General features: G+C 40.4%; 1 protein-coding gene across 1 annotated transcript; it reads left to right on the top strand.

The window, feature by feature from the left end:
- Nucleotides 1-83: 83 nt before the first annotated feature.
- slitrk6 (SLIT and NTRK-like family, member 6) lies at nt 84-17640 on the top strand. The gene is made up of 2 exons (XM_088291818.1): nt 84-501; nt 13937-17640. The coding sequence occupies exon 2, from the start codon at nt 13952-13954 to the stop codon at nt 16481-16483; it is 2532 nt and encodes an 843-aa protein (XP_088147944.1). The 5' UTR covers nt 84-501; nt 13937-13951; the 3' UTR covers nt 16484-17640.
- Nucleotides 17641-18874: the final 1234 nt, after the last annotated feature.

The following is an 18874-nucleotide window of genomic DNA, read 5'->3' as shown; positions in this document are numbered from 1 at the left end:
GTCAAGCTTTACCGGATGTTTAGTTGCCTTTGGTTTTTACACTTCATCTAACTCCCCCCTTTCACTGTATTGTACCTCCACAGCATGCAAATTAAGAAGCAGAGCCAAGGCGTCGCAGAGTTGTTAACGCTTTACAACGCGCGGTGCTGTGAGAGCTCAACGTTAAGGAACACACCTTTAGTTAATATGCGGTGCGCGTGTGTGGAAAAAGCAACAAACAAACCAGCCGATTTATCTCACACCGCACTTTCCCCCCCATTTTTTCTAAAAAAAATATTTTAGGCTGGGAACTTAAGACAATTCATTCTGAGGAAGGTGGCGGCGGACTTGTGTCGCTCATCGTCCCGATAGCAGAGGAGAGAAGACATTTTTCCACGCGTGTGTCAGTGACCGGGGCAAGTGGAGACCTGACTCTAGGAAGTTCAACCTCACCGCTTCCGCGCACTGATGGACTCTGCGCGCTGGCATTTGGAATAGCTTCTTTTCCATCACTTTTTGTTGGTAAGAACGACTGTCATTGAATTGTGTCTCTTCTATATATTCGATTTTATCTATATTGGTGAGCTAGATGAACTTTCGGAAGGCTAATTTAGCGTGTATCCATGGACGCTACTATTATGGGATGTACATGCACGACATCCGATTAATTATCAATAATCATATAAAACTCACCTGTAATGCAGAGCATTTTAGATCACCGAGAGACACGATTCGAACACAACTTCCATCTATATGTTGGAAAAAAGAAACCCTTGAATTTGACAGCTAACCTTGAGCCCACCTGCATTCTGCCCCGTTGACACGATCGACGGCACAGTACGGACTCACGTTGGCACTTTCACTGTCTTTAGTATCGCAGTACCAAAATTAATTTCTTGCTTTTCCCTCGTCACTGTGTGTTTATGTTACAGGCGTGTTAAGCGTACAAAAGTCTATTTGCGTAAACCCGAGGCTTCTCAGGTACACTCTACTCCATTCGAAAGCCGAAACATGTTTTTTTAATAGACACCGTTACATTTTAAATTCTACTGCACCTCGAAAATAAACGAATCCATCCGTCACTTTGACACCGATTTCATATTTTTTTCTCTCCCTCTCTCTCTCCCTCTATTTTTTTTAGAAAGTAAATGCAATGTCTGGGTGCAACACTTTCCTGATTATTGCTAGGATTTGTTAGGTTATTTTATTATGCAAAGCACCGCTATTCCCTTTTAATTTTAATTCAGCATCAGTTAATTTGGCACAGTACGGATACTGGTTAGCATGGCTGCCTCACATTTCCAAGTTCTGGGTTTGAATCTTGGATGTGGCCTTCCTGTGTGGAGTTTGCACGTTTTCCCTGTGCTTGTGTGGGTTTTTGCTCAGTACTCGGCTTCCTCCCACTTTCCCAAAAAAAATAAAATAAATCCACGACCCTGAATTGTCAGATGTGAAGCTAAGTGTAAATGGGTGTTTGCTTCTATATGGCCTGTGACAGGTTGGCGACCTCTGGTCCAAATATGTTTGGTGCAGAATCCAGCTGAACCCCAAATGGATGGCTAAAAGGTTTGCTGTTGTGGTAGTTGTAGTAGACGGTTTACAGCATCTGAAACGCAAATGTGGCAGTCACGACTGCCTTTTATCACAAGTCTGCTAGAATAGGCTCAAACTCATTGAAATTCTTACCTCGATAAGTGGTTATAGAAAATTCTGAATTTGCATGAATCTTGATGCATGGATTATAGGACTGGGCATTGTAAAGAACCTCATGATCAGGGATGGGTATGGTTAGGATTTTAACGAAACTGCTCTGCTTAACGATTCTGCTTATCAATCCAGTACTTAAACGGTATTCATATTAATACTTTTTTAAATGGAACAACACTAAAACTAATTATTAAAACTGTATTATTGAAATAAGAATAATTATAATCACAATAAATTGACTTGTCTTGTACAACAGCATCAATATAAAATAAATGCATAAAAAAAACAATAATTTACAGAAAAAGATAGTTTGAGTAATTGTGATTGGAAGATTTAACATGATATAAAGTTATTTAGTGTTAAAGAAAAATGCTGTAGCGCAACAAGGTACATGCAGCGGTTTCAGAAAAAGCACTTTTGTGTTTGTGAGGTAAAATGCACATTATATATATATATATATATATATATATATATATATATTTTTTTTTTTTTATTAATTTTTTTTTTTTTGAGGGGGGGGGGGTTGTGTTTTTCCCTTTTTAACAACATGCATTGTCATCATCAACCTTTGAGAAATATTACCACAGCTTTGACCATTTCAATCTATCGTCATGATAGTCCATCACGAGGAGCACCAACGTTGCAATCAGCGGTGTTGTGCTAAAGGTGTGCGATTGATGCGGGAGCTCCTAAAGCCCGGTTCACATGGCAGGATATTTAGCCCCAAATCTCTCCTCCCGACCATCGTAATGATGCTCCGATACTCCGATTACTGATCAAAAAGATAACCTTAACATATATTCCGACCTTGTTTGGTGTGTTCAAACTAATCTAGATTGCTTGAAAAGACGTTTAAGCCGCACCTTGTTGGATTTTTTTGGCCTGGCTTCTCACCATGTGTGGCATGCCCCAAGGACAAACAACCATGCAGCTGGTTGACCGTGACATGCAGCCAATCAGCAAGCCAGGTGACGAGGCAGCAAGTAAGCACGGTGTGGAATCCAAAATGAAAACTGAAATTCCGTGCTTGCACTTTCTCCACTCCTTTGACCAACGCCTTTTCATTCTATGTACGGTTCTGCTAAAAATTTCTTGGCGGCAAGAAAAAATGTTTGCGACCAATTGCAACCCTGATGAAAAGTCATTACATTCTCAAACACTTGCTGCTTTGTGGGATACATACAGTATATGAATCTTTTGTGCTTGTTAGAAACAAGGTCAGAGAGGTAGACAGTGCAAAATAACGTTAAAATCGTCTAAATACATAAAATTAATTGGAGTAATTTCTCCCTGACCGTGAACAGAACTGTTAAGGTTGGAGTTTATAAACACTCAATTCAAATTTGATTTATGCGGTTGCAATTGAATTTTCCATTCTTTAGGTTGTGATTCCATTCAATATAAATTTAATAAGAAGTAATAACAAACAAATATGAGTACATTTTGTTAATTTTTAAATATTTAACCCCACCATGTAAACACGTATCCCATTTTTTCTCAAGAAAGCATCTGAAAAAAATGTGATACACATAGTAAAAACATGTAAATTGTATTTTTATATTGAAAAAGTAAAGTACACACAAATATGAATAATTATTTTCTCTTAGAAATTGTAATAATAAAAAGAACAACAATGTGATTATGGAGTACAAGAGTAAAAATTATGATGGCAGCTCTGCATTGAAAAATTAAAGTGGATGTAATCAGAATATTTCTTCAGTCTCAATGAAGAGAGAAGTGATCATTAGGTTGGGGTTCGTTGCTATCTTGAATGGAGTTAGAGTGAGTTGCTTGCTCGAGTGGCAGCCCCAAGTTTGACGAAAATAACGAGTCCTCATAAAGACAGCAGAAGTATTGTCAAACAACCACATTCTGCAGTTCATCAAAGTGTAGCTTATAGGATGCCAACACTTATGATTTTAGCTAACACAAATGTTCCAAACCAACAACAGCTGTGCTTAGCTTTCAGCTTTAAAATGATAGTCTCCAAAGAAGTAAAGCAAATGGCGGATCTTTGCTTTAAGTCACCAGTTCTGATGTCACATAACACCAGACACGGGCAATTGGAAAAAAAAACTTGATTAACCACCAAATTGATGTGAAGGCATTCACAGACTCTGTACACAACTGATTATTGTCCCAATTCTTCATAAATTGATTCAATAAAATTTAGGCATCTGAGAATGTAAAATGTGGCTGCCATGCTAGTTATCCTCGCATTTTCCATAGTACTTATTAGTGTTGCGGTTGAGTTGGAGCTGATGCCAGCCGTCTTTGTGCAAGAGGCAGGGTACACCCGGGATTGGTTGGCAGCCAATTGCAGGCTAAGTATTGACAAACAGGCATTCGCGCCCATATTTATTCATACACAACGGACGATTTAGAGTTTCCGTAAACCGAACGAGCATGTTCTTGGAAAGTGGGAGGAAGACAGAGTACGCGCGCATGGGGAGAACATGCAAAGTCCTTTTTTTAGTTTTGAAGGTTTCGTCGCGCAAACGCCATGAACAATTAACCACACCTGAAGTTTGGGTTATCACATGGGATCAACGCAGGTTGACAAAGAGTGAATCAGTCATGTGTTCGGTGAAATGTGCTGCGTGGCAAAAGGAGAAGTGGATATTCCTCGGTTGTCGGAAGTATCATTAAATCAGCGTTGTGCTGGAGTGAATCTCTCTTGCTCTTGCACGTTCGAAGGCATAGTAGTGGTGTTGACCCCTGCAGGGCGAGCCACATCACTTCCATTACTACGGATGAAAAAGGGACCCTCACTCCCTCAGTAATTGGCTCCCGGGATCACTGCACGGCGCCATCGCATGCGACGATGAGAGTGCGCACGTGTGCATAAAAAAACGGCACAAAAATGCACTCACATTTCTGCACAGTCAAGCAATAGAGCAGAGGAGGGGATTGTGTGTGTGCCTGAAATGAAACCGCGCCTGGCTGCATGCAACAAGTTGTACTGTCTTTGACTGCCTTCTCATTTATGCCTGCAAGCAAAAGCAGTTGGACTTGATGTAATAGCGGACACACGCGACCGTTGGCTTTTGACCTCCAAGGGACTCGGTTGAAGCATGACTGCTCTTAAGGCAGGTCATGTTTTGCAGCGACACATGTAGACATTGTGGACAGAGATAAATAGCACAGAAAAAAACAAAGATAACTCAAGAAGCTGCCTGCTGAGGTTTCAGTGCTTTGGGCTCCAAAATGGATGACTGCATTCACAAAACAACCATTCCATTAATATTCAATGTATTTTCCCTGCAGTTGAAGAAACAGGTTAGTTCTAAACAACTCCATTCGTGGTTGATTTGCCTTTTTTTGCGCGCTGTAAATATATGCAGTTCTGAAAAGTCCATTCAAGCGATTGATGGGATTTCTGTAGAGGATCAAACATTATTTAAGCAAGATAACGTTCGTTGACGCTGCATCCTGTGTGGTGATGTTCTCTCATTGGAGAGGAGCTCTTGACTGCTAAAGCCTGCAGCCTTTTATTTTGCCCGGGTTTTAAGCATTGCAAGGCCATCCAAAAACAGGTAGGGAGATAGGGAGTTAGTTTCATTTCCATGAGTTGACTTGGCTTTGTTCTTTTGACATGTCCCAACAAGGGCTGAGGAGCTTTTTATCTTGCGTTCTTACAGAATTGTTCTTGAACGCTCTCCTTTTGGTAGACAGTGCAGGCCAGCTGAGTCTCGACATTTAGTTAATTCCTGCGATGCTTGTGGGGGGGGTTTACCATATTCTAAACGGCCCTCCTCCCAACCTGCATCAAAGCTGCTGCCGCTGCTGCTTTGTTTACCACAATGACAGACTGATTCCACTGACAGCATCACTAATGCCAATTGTCTGCACTTTTGGGCATGATTATTATTTAACTCACCACATCCTGTACTGTGCATGTTTAGCTAGTCAGATTCTCACACATTATATGTGTTTTCAAATAAACCCGCAGTATTTGTTTTACTTTGTATGTTGTCAAACTCCTGACTTGGCTTCAAGACGCCTGCGTCAATCATGGAAATGCTTTGTAAATAAACTGTATTTGGTGAGGGACAGCTTGTCACATTTGGCTTCGGAAAGGCCCTTTTCTGTTCTGTCGTCTTTACGGCCTTTTATGATCATTTGATGTCAATCAGGCCATGGCGGATGAATTTGGTGTGGAAAAATTTCAGAATAAGCTTCAACCTAATTATCGATGAGTGGAAGCTGCATTATTTAATGTGCATCTTTTTATTACCAATCCTAGTTCCCGTACTTCAATCATTTTCTCAACATAATTTAGTAATATCACATATACTCTGCATTGCTTTGTGCAAGTGTTGGTCATTTGAGATGTTTGTGTATGAGACAGCAGCAACACCTATTTATGGAGGGAATCATAAGACTATCATTGCCAGTACCCTGTGGCCTTTCTCGCTGAATGTGGTTGCCGTGTTGAATCGAGCAATTCAAGTAGTGAAGAACAGATGAAGCCTGAAGGAATTGGACGACCGGGATGTAGAATATTGCACCGGGAGGTGGAACTTCACGCTATATTGGAAGTAATATGATGCTTTTCATGCAATGTTTGCACTTAGAAACTAAAGTCTACCAAAAGGCAAACAATATGCACACAATAATTGAGTGAGAAAATTTCCCAGGATGACATCATCATTGCCACATTCAAGAGTTAAAAATTCAGCGTCACTTTTCAGCTCAGGCTTGATCCTAATTCCATACTCCAGTCTATTTGGGAACTTAAGCAAATAAAGAGTACTTCTTCAACATTGCTGCTGTCAAGCACTATAAATCACAGAATGCAGGTACAGGAACTTGTTAATGAGGGTGAAGCTCATGAATAAAATGTGAAGAAATGACTGTGCAGATTTTGGAGGTGAACTGAAAACCAAGCACATTTCAGAATCATGACTTCACTTTCGTCTCAAAATGTGTCGGCACTTTTGTTGATTTGGAATCCAAAGATTATGGCTCACAGACCATTTTTTTCATTGATTGGTGGAATTGGGCTTCACAGTAGAGCTGCACAATATTGGAGAAACATGATATGCAATATGAGTGTTGAATATTGTGACATGGATATAGCAATATTTAACATGTACAGAGAGAGAGAGAGACTATATTTATATATTTATTGCTTGCTTAAAGATACAGAAAACAAAAAAAAAACATTTCCTCTTAATATTGAACGGCCAACTTTATTTTATGTTAAGCATTTTGACGTGATACTTAAATTCAAACTGTGCACAACTGCGCACTTTTTTCCTCTCTAGAAACAGTGAAAATTTATATAAATCTCTCTCTCAGATTTTAGTCTGTAAGACAAAGTGACTTAAGAAGCTCAGTAGCAATTTTGTTGGCTGGCGCTGAACGTTGGTAACTGGTGCTGAACAATATAATGTCAGCGTAAATAATGCCAGTGCCAGTAATTTGCGTGCGTGTGTGTGTGAGTGTGTGCACAATATATTTACTTATTTTTTAAGTTATTTATTGTTCGTAATGTCATACAGTTCTGCTGTTAGATGTGTATTTAAGGTTGCATCCTAAACGTGCTGCACATTTGTGATACGCAAATTGTATGGGCCATTATTGCGATGGCAATCTTTGTTCGAAAAAATGTGCAGCCTAGGTGTGCCTATGTCACAGTTTGCTCAATTTCATTGGATTCCACTAATAACCACGGTGTGCAACGCCGCATAATGACAATGATCATGATATGCTCACAACTCTGCACTGTCTGAATTCAGATTGGTGTATTGAGTTGATTCTCTGCAAAGTGTGACACTGTGGATAAAAATAACACTGTAACACGTGAGGCATTTTGTGCACAGGGCGTACAAAATAAACGGAAAACAAGGGTATTATGCCGTCAGTGAAGATCACATGCTTTGCGATGCCCCGTTTTCAACGTAACAATGAGCATTTGTGTGTTGCAGAGGTTTGTTCATGTCAGAATTGCACGCACCAACGTTGGTATTTAGCTCTGGTCTTTAGAGCAGGTTTAACAATAGCCTGTTTTTGCAAGGGAGCCACAAATTTAATCGTCTGAACAGCAAAGTGATGCATATTTGAATGGTGAATGTGGAGCAGCAAGACTAGAGCTGAAAGACGTTATCTCACACTCCTCTGACGTGGCGTCCCATGCAACTTTCATCTTCTTGAGGATACAAAAAAGATTGACAAAGTCTGTTGAAAATGAAGATAGAAAATGTGTGAGGCTAATGTCCTTCTATATTTGGATTCTGCTGTCATATTTTTCATCAGATAACATTGGATCATAGTCTGGGTTTTATTTCATGTTAAGGTGAACTTCTTCAGTATGAGGACCCCGGATAAAAATACTGATAATGTATTAAAAGGAAATTGCCATACTGCTGCTGTATTGCGCATGTGCATCAACTGCTTGACCTCTTAGGTCTTATATACCGCCTTCGGGATACCCATCCAAAGAAGTCATCTTTTAACTCCACATATTGGAGGTCTTTGTTAAAAGGTAGAATTCTGGGCCAGAACTTACACTAATGGAACTACAATAAAAGCTGTGGTTCAACAGAGATGCACTTCTGCTGTTACAGGGAAGTGGACATTTTGTAAAATGTCCATTTGTACCAACAGCATGTGATACTGCTGCAAGCGTAAACAAATGGGCCAAAATCAGTGGAAATTTTCAGTTCTAAGTATGTTTGCTGTGTGATTTGATAAAACGTCACAGATTGGTCATATTAGTTCTGCTCTTTGAGTTGCTAAACAGGAATTCCGGCATCCATTACTTTATTCCATTCCTTTGTGTTGTTTTAGCCATTCCATTTTCCATGAAAAGAAAAACAAAAAATATTTTGTCAACACAAAATCAATCACCTAAAATCAAGGCAGCTAAGAACAGCAGATATTGATATGTTATTGAATGTCTGCTGTAGCCTCTGTAGTTTGAGAAGTATCGCTAAAAATTATTTTTGCTACTTACCGTGAATCATAGAGCTTCGCAAGTGCCGCCATTTCATAGCTGTCATATTTGTTGTTACCCCGTCAGGTTGACGTCACATTGGCATGGGATTAAGCATCTTAGATTAATATAAAGCAAAAACACTCATCTGTGATTTTGTAATACACTGTACCTTGGACATGCACTATAATAATTATATTTACACGTGTTTCAATATAATTCTTTAGATCAGCGGTTCTCAATCCTGTTCCTCAAGGGCCGATGTCCTGCCTGTTTTCCAACTCTCCCCGCTGAAACACACATGGTTCAAATGATCTGTTATTTAGCACGGTCTGCAGAAGCAAGACAACGATCGGGATCATTTGAATCAGGTGTGCAGCAGGGAGAGCTGGAAAACAGGCAGGACACCAGCCCTTGAGGAACAGGATCAAAGAACCCTGCTTTAGCTTAAGGATTTGGTTCCGCGCTCAGTATCAGTGTTAACAGTACACACGCAGCAGAGCTATTCCGGTTTCCCGTACTTCATATTTAACATTTCTTTGAAAAATCTAATAACGTACAAACTCTACGCATAATACTTTTGAGTGTTGATACCATGGTTACCACAAAGTATTTTGTGAACGCAGCCTGGTGCGGTCCTAAAACAAAGCCTTGTTGCATGAACTGATGAAGCCTTCTCTGATGAGAGGTAAAACGTCTTTTCAGACAACCAAAACAGTCCAGATGCAAACAAGTCAATGACCAGAATGAATGAGAATATTCACAAGCTTGCAATGGAGGTTAAACTCACCTTGTGGCTGAGCCGGAGCTCATGAGAGTGTATCGCTGGTCAAGACGCGATACAGTTGATTGATCGGCAGCCCCTAAAGTTTGACTGCAGTCTCAACTTTCCACCACTAGATGGTGCCAGTAGATTGTTAAAAATTACGAGTTTTAATACAGTTTCGAGTTGGATCTAAACTGAAAATGTGAGTAGAATATGGCTAGTACAATACAAGAATATGCCACCTATTTATCTTTGAAGCAGAGAGTCTGTGGTCACCACCTGTTTTTGTAGCCGATTTATCCAAGTTGTTTGATATTTTTTTTCCACAGCCCTACATATTAGGTAACAATCAGTGATCGGTAAATGAAATTTCAAATCTGCTTCATGAACCAGTTGTAGTATTTTTGGACTCCTCTAGATGGCACTCTCTGTTCAACATTGGGCTGAAAGCACAATTAATTGCCATTTTTCAAACCCTTTATTTAAACCATCAGTGCCATCTAGAGGACTCAAAAAATACTGCAGCTGGTACATGAAGCAAAAGCGAAGCTTAATTTTCCCATCACTAACAATCATCAAATCAGCATAGCGAAGTTTTTAAGAGTACAAAGAACATTTCGCTTTTGAAGGGGTAATTTTAGGGTGCGTGTAATATTTATGAGTACGTGTGATTCTTGAAAAATGGCAGATATTCTGACTGATAGACTGGATTTAATAGGGATGCTCCATTGAAATTTCGTTGATGGAGGAGTAAGGTTGGAATATTTTTCTCGTTGTCATGCATATGGCGCTGCCCATTAAAGGTTTGCCTATGACAGATTGGGATTGGGTGAAGCATGTTGCGGATGCCCACCTCAAAGTAGATACTGGAGTCGCTGTTGCTGTGGCCCAAATTCCCTGTTGCTGCCTACCCCACTTTGTACGCCCTTCTGGTGAAATATCATGTACCCGTTTCCATGCTTCCAGATAAACTATAACCGACAAGGTTATTTATGCAGTTGTCTGCTTTCGTTAAGAGAAGTCATGTTTGATTTCCGGTCTTGGTGTTTCATTCATGTTTATCTGGAACTATTCTCTGTGATAACAGTGCTTCACACTTTTGCAGAGCGCTAGTGTCTGTGTTGTGTCTGGAAAGTGACCTTGGAACTAGATCATTTGTGGCAAGGATGTTTACATTGTGAGACACAGAAAGGTGCTGAGCAATGAAAAAAAGCAGAGCTCTACATACAGCGTCCTAAATGCTGACAAGGTCGAAGAACAGAACCGATGCTATTTCGCGATTCAGATTTTGTGACCCTTCTCTTTTCAAATGCGCTATATAAATTAAGTTGTATTGTATTGTGATCGTATATACTGAGTTTTTACAGTATACAAGCACGTTCAAGTTTAGACTTGGCTCGGCTTGTTATTTTTTCAGGTCTCAGCTTTCTACGTCACGGCAGAGAGGCAAGCGTTGTAATATTGCTTGCGTTGTCAGTTGTGTTGTCTAAAACGGCGACCGATCGCCACCAAAATGCAAATGCACATTACTACTCTTGTCCACCTCAACCAGTGGAAATATAAAAGCATTCTGCACAATAGTTTGAATTTATTGAGATCAAACATTCTCATGTGATCCCTAACACAAAATCAAAAATACAGTGCGGATTTCTTCTTCACTTACACAGGCTGAAGCAGACAAGAGCATGAATGCGCACCTGAAACCTGACTGGTTATATTTTGGACATTTAGCTATGCTAAAGTTGTGTCAAGTCTTAGGAGTCAGACACCAACTGGCAGCAAGTGGGCATGGATCCCAGAGAGACATGGAAAGAGCGCAGAGGGGCATGGCCATATTCCTCATTTAAAAGTAGGGGTTTTCCAAATCATCACTTATTTCTTAATTTCTCCAAAATGAATGGATAAAAAAATTAAATGATGACTAATTTCAGTTTCCTGATCAAAAAATATACAAAGTGAGATTCTCAGTGTAAAATGGGTCATCACAGCTGGATTATTGCTTGAATGAATTTTAACTCCTTTTAATTTAAAGTGTTCATGCTCTAAAGCATGTTGTCGCCATACAATCACGCATGCATGGTTAATCCATGCAACGCTGTTTAAAATTCATTGTCGGTGTGCGCATTGGAACGTACCAATATTGATGGTAGTTGGTGTTGCTTTCTAAATGAAAAAACGAGAACATTTAAAGGCTAATACTCATCTCATTTTTTCAGTCGCAGTTGTTGGTCGTTGAACGCTGGACACTCCTCTGTTTACATGGACCATTATCGAGTTGGGATGAAGTAGAAATGTTTTGAGATGTCTGTTCAATGCTTTGGTCACTCCTCAATGTCATCACTTCATGCGACATCTATTAGATTTTCACGCAACGACACAAATTTCACCTTTATGTTGTTTTAAGTGGGATGAAGTTATGAATCAATATTCAAATTGCTGATGAAAAGATGATCGTAATTGGTCCATCTAGAGCCCGTCGCTCCCTCCCATTATTTAGTCAAAGCTGGTCAAATATTTCAATATGTGTTTGATCAATTAGTCGGTGTAAACACTCACGCAAGTGCAAGGTTGTGCGTTAATTAATTTTTAACGTAATCACATGACGTTGTCGTGTTTATTAGGTTAGTAGCAAAGGTTTGTGACTGCGAACGGCCCCAAGCAGAGCTTGGAAGACAATTCATTTCAGCTGTTACACCACGACACGTTGCCGGCAACAACTTCAAAATATGAGCATTCCCAGGCATTCATATATTATTTGGAAAACTAAGGTTCGTTTTGAAGTTGGCCTTCTTGCCATGTTGACAGTGTGTTACTGAAACCGGAGTACCCGGAGAAAACCCACGCAGGCACTGGGAGAACGCCACACAGGAAATCACCTGGAAGGCCAACATGTTTCTTTTTCTTTATTTGGTTGTCCACTCTTGTTGCCAGATCCCACGACCTCTGCACTGTGAGGCCATCATGCTAACCAGTCGGCCACCTATGTTACTGTCATGCATACCATAATCAGTTGTTGCTATGGTTAGCTAAAATGCCTCGAGTATTTTTTTAAATTGAATCACTCGAGGATTCGTTTCAGCCCTACTTGAGATTTGAAGGTTACGACAGACTTTCCTTCCGGTTACGTTACAGTCCTACTTGTGACTTGCACAGATGTGACTTACTCATAGCTTTGTAAAAAGGTCGGTTTTGTTTCAACGTTAGAGGTGTTTGAATTTTCATTCATTTCCTGAACCGCTTATCCCCACTAGCGTTTTGGGCGTCTGGCCTTCATTTATACAATATTTAATCCTTTTTGGTTTTATATTTCAATCCCAGTGAGCATCTGATGTCAAGTTAACATCAATATGACATCAAAAACATTAAATTGATGTCATCTTGATGTTGAATTGACATCAGATGCCAGCTGGGATATGTTTCCGTAAACCTCAATGGGTAGAGACAAATCAACAGCTTGAAGCACGCATGCTTGTTCTCTTAATTGGAAAACTGTGTAAAGCTTTTTTGTTTCCTCAGGATTTTGTTTTACAATAATCTCCCATTGCTTGACAGCGAGAGTAAGAACAGGCACTAAAAAATACTACAAGTTAAATATGTTTATAACATGTGGGCGTGATAAAATAAAACACAAACATTTATAAGGTCTCCTGATGGAAAATTTGTATGTATCACAGGGTGATCCTGAACAGACCTCCCGTGAAAAATGAAACTAATAATTAAGCATTTTTGTTATATTTGACATAATATTATTTTCTTGAGTTATGCACACAAATTGTCCCAGTCTCGCATGTCTCAGAAATATAAAATAATACAGAAGAGAAAACAAACAGTACTGTATGTCCTGTATAAATGGAATGGTGGGTTTTGATATCTGAAGCATACACACTTGCATAGTTTTGTGCCATGAAGCATTCCTGATGCTGAGTTTTGTAAAGAATGCATACCCATCATTATGTTACGTATTCATGATTCAAGATACCACACAGACAGTTCATGAGAAGGCTTCATTCAGCCTTTGATCTCTTGTCACTTTAATCAGATTAATGGACACATTTTGTTAATGTTGCATCAATGCTCATACCATCACTTGTGTTGGTGTCCATTCAGTGCACTTGAGAGATAACTGGTCAAGAAGTTATTCTAAATGTACTCTTGAGTAAGACATGAGATGACATTTGAACCGAGTAGCTCTCTGTGAGTCATATACAGTCGATGCATGGCATAGGCTGGGCCAAATACTGAGTCAAAGGAGAGACATGTTTTCAAACGCACCATTATCCCACTGTGAGTCATAAGAAAAAGATGCCGTCTTTGACTTGTCTCCCAGCCTTGAAATATATTTATTATCTGTAAGTTGTTGTTAAAGTGTATCATTTGGGTTCTCATTAGCTGCTAAACATTCTTGTAGTACACCTTTGTAGACTTAGCTCTGTTTCACACACTGCTGTATAATGACACCATGCAACTGATTTTAGTTAAAAAAAAAAGAAAAGAAACTATTTGCATTTAATAGTGTTTTCTCCTCTCCACATTTTGTTTTACAGGTATCACAGACCATCATGTTGCCCTGCCTCATTTTTGTCAGCTTTTTTTTAAGGGTGATCCAATCTCAAGAATCCCATCCCTTAAAGCCTTCAACCTTCATTAGCGAGTCATGTGACTCCTTGTGCTCTTGCGAGGCAAAGGACGGTATCTTCTATATTAACTGTGAGCAGAGAAACATCAGTACAATCTCTCAAATTAATGTTCGGTCCAATGTGCCCTTCCATTTGAACCTTTACAAAAATGACTTGGTTGAGCTTCGTGCAGAAGAAATGGAAGTGCTCAAGAATGCCCTTTCTCTACACGTCGGCGGTAATAGCATACAAGAGTTGGAACCGGGAGTCTTTATTGCCCTTGGTTCGCTGAAAAAACTCCACATCAACAGAAATTTCCTTGTCACACTCAAAGAGGACACTTTTCAAGGCCTGGTGAATTTGGAGTTTCTCCAAGCGGACACAAATTTCATTCGGGTCATCGAGCCAGGGGCCTTCAACAAACTGATCCGCCTCAAGGTCCTAATCCTCAATGATAATTCCATTGAGTTTTTACCAAACAACATTTTTCGTTTCGTGCCTCTCACCCACCTGGACCTACGAGGCAATAAACTCCAGACGCTGCCTTTTGTTGGCTTTTTAGAACACATCGGACGGATTATGGAACTACTCTTGGAGGACAATGACTGGGTGTGTGACTGTGATATTTTGCATTTAAAAATCTGGATGGAGAATATGAGGGGCCAGTCTGCTATTGGGGAGGTGGTATGCAGCGCACCGCGCAACTTCAAGGGGACCATCTTAGCAAAAGTCAAGCGAGAAGTTCTCTGTCCATCCCACGCAGATATCAATTTAGAAGAGCCCTCTAAGTCACTGGATATGGTTGTCACACCATCATCCAAAGGGGCACAGCTTCCCAAGCTGACTGATGCCAAAGACGACGCCAAGCAACCAACGCCATCTCACATTCCGGGTAGTCCTTGCGTAGAGCATTGTTCGTGTCACAATTATCCGGTGGCTGGCTTTTTGATGCATTGTCAAGACCGAGGAATTCAAAAGGTGTCAGATATCGGAGTACCTCCTCAAAGCCCCACTAAATTGGTCATGACGGGAAATATGATTCAAAAACTCTACCGGTATGATTTTGTTACACATGATGGCTTGGAATTGCTCAATTTGGCAAACAATAGAATTGACTACATTGACAATGAGACTTTCCTCAGCTTAAGCAGTTTGAAGAAACTGCATTTGAATGGCAACCGAATTGAAAAACTGCACTCCACCATGTTTGTGGGTCTCCACAATCTCGAATACTTGTATCTGGAATATAACCTTATCAAGGACATCGCTCCAGGCACATTTAATCCGCTGCCAAACCTTAATCTGTTGTCATTAAACAACAACCTGCTCAGCTCTCTTCCTGCACAGATATTTCGCAATGCACCCCTCACAAAATTGAATCTGAGGAAAAATCTGTTTATGCACCTGCCAGTGAGCAACGTGCTTGATCAACTCGACTCATTAGAGCAGATTTATTTAGAGGACAACCCTTGGGACTGCAGCTGTGACTTGTTTAGCCTGAAACAGTGGGTAGAGAAACTGAGAAAAGACACAGTAGTAGGCTCTGTTTTGTGTCACACCCCAAAGAAAGTCATGCAGGCGGATCTTAGAAACCTTCGTCACGAAGTGCTATGCACCGGTTTGGGCACCCACTCTTTAGTTCCAGATGGAGAGGAAAGCGTGACTGCCACGTTGGGCCCCGATGGCACTGGCAGAAGCTTGCTCAACTCTCTCACAGACACCGTCCCACTCTCTGTGCTTATCCTTAGCCTTCTTGTTTTGGTCCTCATGATAATATTCTGCTCCGCCGGGCTGGTTGTGTTTGTGGTGCATAGGCGGCGCCGCAAAGCGAAAAGAAAAGTAGCAGGAGATCATCCAAGAGATAGCAGCAGCAGCCCCATTCACTTGCATTATAGCATGTATGGGCAGAAAACAACGCACCACACACTGACACAAAGACCCGGGTCTGCCACACTGTATGAGGAGAGATCGCACAGTCCCATTGTGCAGATATGTCGCAACCCCACCTACTGCTCTCAGCACAAAGATCACGATACCGATCTGGATTATGGCCTAGACCAATCCAGCTCCAAGAATCATGTCTGCCGGAGCATCATGGAGAAAGAGAACACCTCCCCACTTACAGGAAACCCGAGCTCCAAGTTCAAACCCATGGCGGGGGAATGCCCGGCCGAGTTTGTTACGCTTGGAGACCCCAACTCCTTGTATAGGAATATCCTGGAGCGAGAGAAAGAGTTGCAGCAGCTTGGAATAACGGAGTACCTTCGAAAAAACATGGCCCATCTTCAGCCTGCTGTGGAAAGGCAGGTCCCGGGGCACCAGGAGGAGTTAAAGTTAATGGAGACAATTATGTACTCCCGGCCACGCAAGGTCATGCTCGAGCAAACTAAGAATGAGTACTTTGAACTTAAGGCCAATTTGCATACTGAGCCAGACTACTTGGAGATTGTAGAGCATCAACCGGCATATAACTGAGCTCCATCACAAATACAAATCCCGTGTGACGATTCAAAGCAAGTGCCTTGCCCTCTTTGCCCTCCTCTACTTTCCACAGTGTGAAATTCTGTATCTGTAACGGGCACGTCACTTTATGTCAAACTGTAGCACAGAATGTAACTGCGCAGATATTTTATCTATTGACAGCCACGTGATGTAGCCAGTGGAAGGTGTACTTCTTTCGCCAAATGTAACATAAATAGGCTATTTTTTTGTACCCATTCATTATGCCCGGCTTCCAGATGAATTGATCAGTAAGGATTCAACCACCCCCCGCCCGTCCGGTCAGGATAAAACAGATGTTAGAAAACAGTGAATTTGAATCACCACTTGACCTAGAATTGCTGTTTAATCAGTCTATCCTCACTCTGGGTCTGACCTGATTACACCCTCTGTCAACATAAGCCAGCTGGATCGCTCGAACCGGAATGCTCATTGTGCTGTGGGCCAGGGGGTGTATGTTGGGTGGGGGGGCTTTCGGGTCATCATTATACTAACTGTACATCCAAAACACTGAAGCCTGGGCGTGGTGTTTTTTTTTCTCGTCTGCTCTCCCGTCCTATACACTGAACACGTATCACAGAATATTTATTTATTTTTATACAAATGTGTTATAGGGCACATAGAGGAGGTTTTTTTTTGTCTAAACGAACAATTTGAGTACTCAGAAGTACAGTCTGTTTATGGTACTATTGTCTTGTAAAACGCATTGCACTAATCAGATGCCACAAGAAGGTGCATGACAATCAACTGAGTCCTGCTGAATTTGTGTTTTTCCTGCGCCAAATATACAAATAGCCCCAATTTATCTGATCTGAACATATGTCGCAAACTGGACTGATTTGGAATGTTGCATAAGAGTGCAGTTCCCTTTTGTGACTCTCATCAGTGACTCTAAGCAAGACTGTCAGCGACTGATTTTCAAAACTTGGACATCATTCGGGATTCCATCTAAGCAAGCACATACACCATTGCTTTTTTTTTTTAAACTTAACTTGATTGATTTATTTATTCTGTACATCTTGTAAATAGTCATGTTACATTCTATATTTTGGTTTTGTGTGCCTTCAGTGCTGTACAGACCATAAAACGAAGTTGTAACTAATGAACAGAGAAAATAAAGAATACAACATAAATATGGACGTGTTAATGTGAGTTGAAGCACTGAGCATGGACATCTCAGTCTTTGCTTTCTTGATCCCCTTCCCCACTCCCCTCCAATCAGCTTCCTGCAATACAGGCTGACACTTATGCAAACAATAATTTGGTTATTTCACTGCTGTTGTAGCCCTGCTTTCTGCGCAATGGCTCAAATCTAGTCCTTAATCACACAACAATGGCTGTGGGGGTTGTAGCTAGCCAGCACAGTTTCTACAACAATTGATGCTGCAAAAGCTCCTTGCGAGAGCAGCACATACAAACTCAGCAGGGGACATAAAAACATGGCACCGGCATACAAACACCACACCACAGGGGATTAATGTTTGTTTGTGGACTTGTGTACATTACATACCATGCATGTGCATGGAGGATGTACTGTAGTGTCACACAATTGCTAAGAAATTTCTAGTCTCGTGTCCACTAGAGTGGTTGGGAAAAATGTCCAATAAATCACTGTTTTCCATTTCGTTGTGGATTAAATGATTAATAAGGGAAAACGTATGTACAGGTCCAATGTGGTGCAAGAATATCCTGCTAGGATCTTGTACATTATGCTGCAAAAGACCTTTGCCAGTGGGAGAGTGGGATTTAGTTTTACTCAGATCACTTGATACAAAGCTTTAGAAAAGGACGGGCCTTTTGTAGATATTTTTGTCCATGTTACATTCTTATGCTAAACATTACTGGAAATAAAATTACATCGGTCAACAGCTAATTTCTTATCAAAGATGGCTTTAAGTGTCCCTAAAAGTATTTTTGACGCGGATTAAATAATGTTGTTACTTTTTTCCTAGCACATTAGGTTTAGTTTGATATAAAAAAGATTTTGCAAATATATAGCTATAGCGTTTAAGAAAAAAACCCTCAAAATATTACCAGAATACATTTTATATTATCCTCATCGTCGTTATATTATTATTGTCTTATAATAATAATAATTATTATTATTATGATTATCCTTATTGAAACTGATGTACTAAACAAAAAATTAGAGCAGTTTCAAGAACCAGACAAAAGAATAATCTAGAAAAAAAATACTTGCATCCCTGAATAAAATCATTTGTAAAATGTGTAAAACCGTATTTCAAAACACCTTTTTTGATAAATGATCAAATGAGGCCTCAAAATTAAGGTGATCGTCTCCAGAAGAGATGATGTGATATAATATTTAACTGCATAAATATTCACAGTGCTGATGAAAAATGGTGG

Source organism: Idiotropiscis lumnitzeri, chromosome 3, assembly GCF_059441095.1.
Source record: "Idiotropiscis lumnitzeri isolate Australia: NSW breed Sydney's pygmy pipehorse chromosome 3, RoL_Ilum_1.0, whole genome shotgun sequence".
Classification (NCBI taxonomy): domain Eukaryota; kingdom Metazoa; phylum Chordata; class Actinopteri; order Syngnathiformes; family Syngnathidae; genus Idiotropiscis; species Idiotropiscis lumnitzeri.
Note: the sequence above shows the minus strand (reverse complement) of the source record. Positions and strands in the feature narration are given on the sequence as shown.

Excerpts from the sequence above, each read along its gene's own strand:
- slitrk6 (XM_088291818.1), top strand. The coding sequence starts at position 13,952 with ATGTTGCCCTGCCTCATTTTTGTCAGCTTTTTTTTAAGGGTGATCCAA.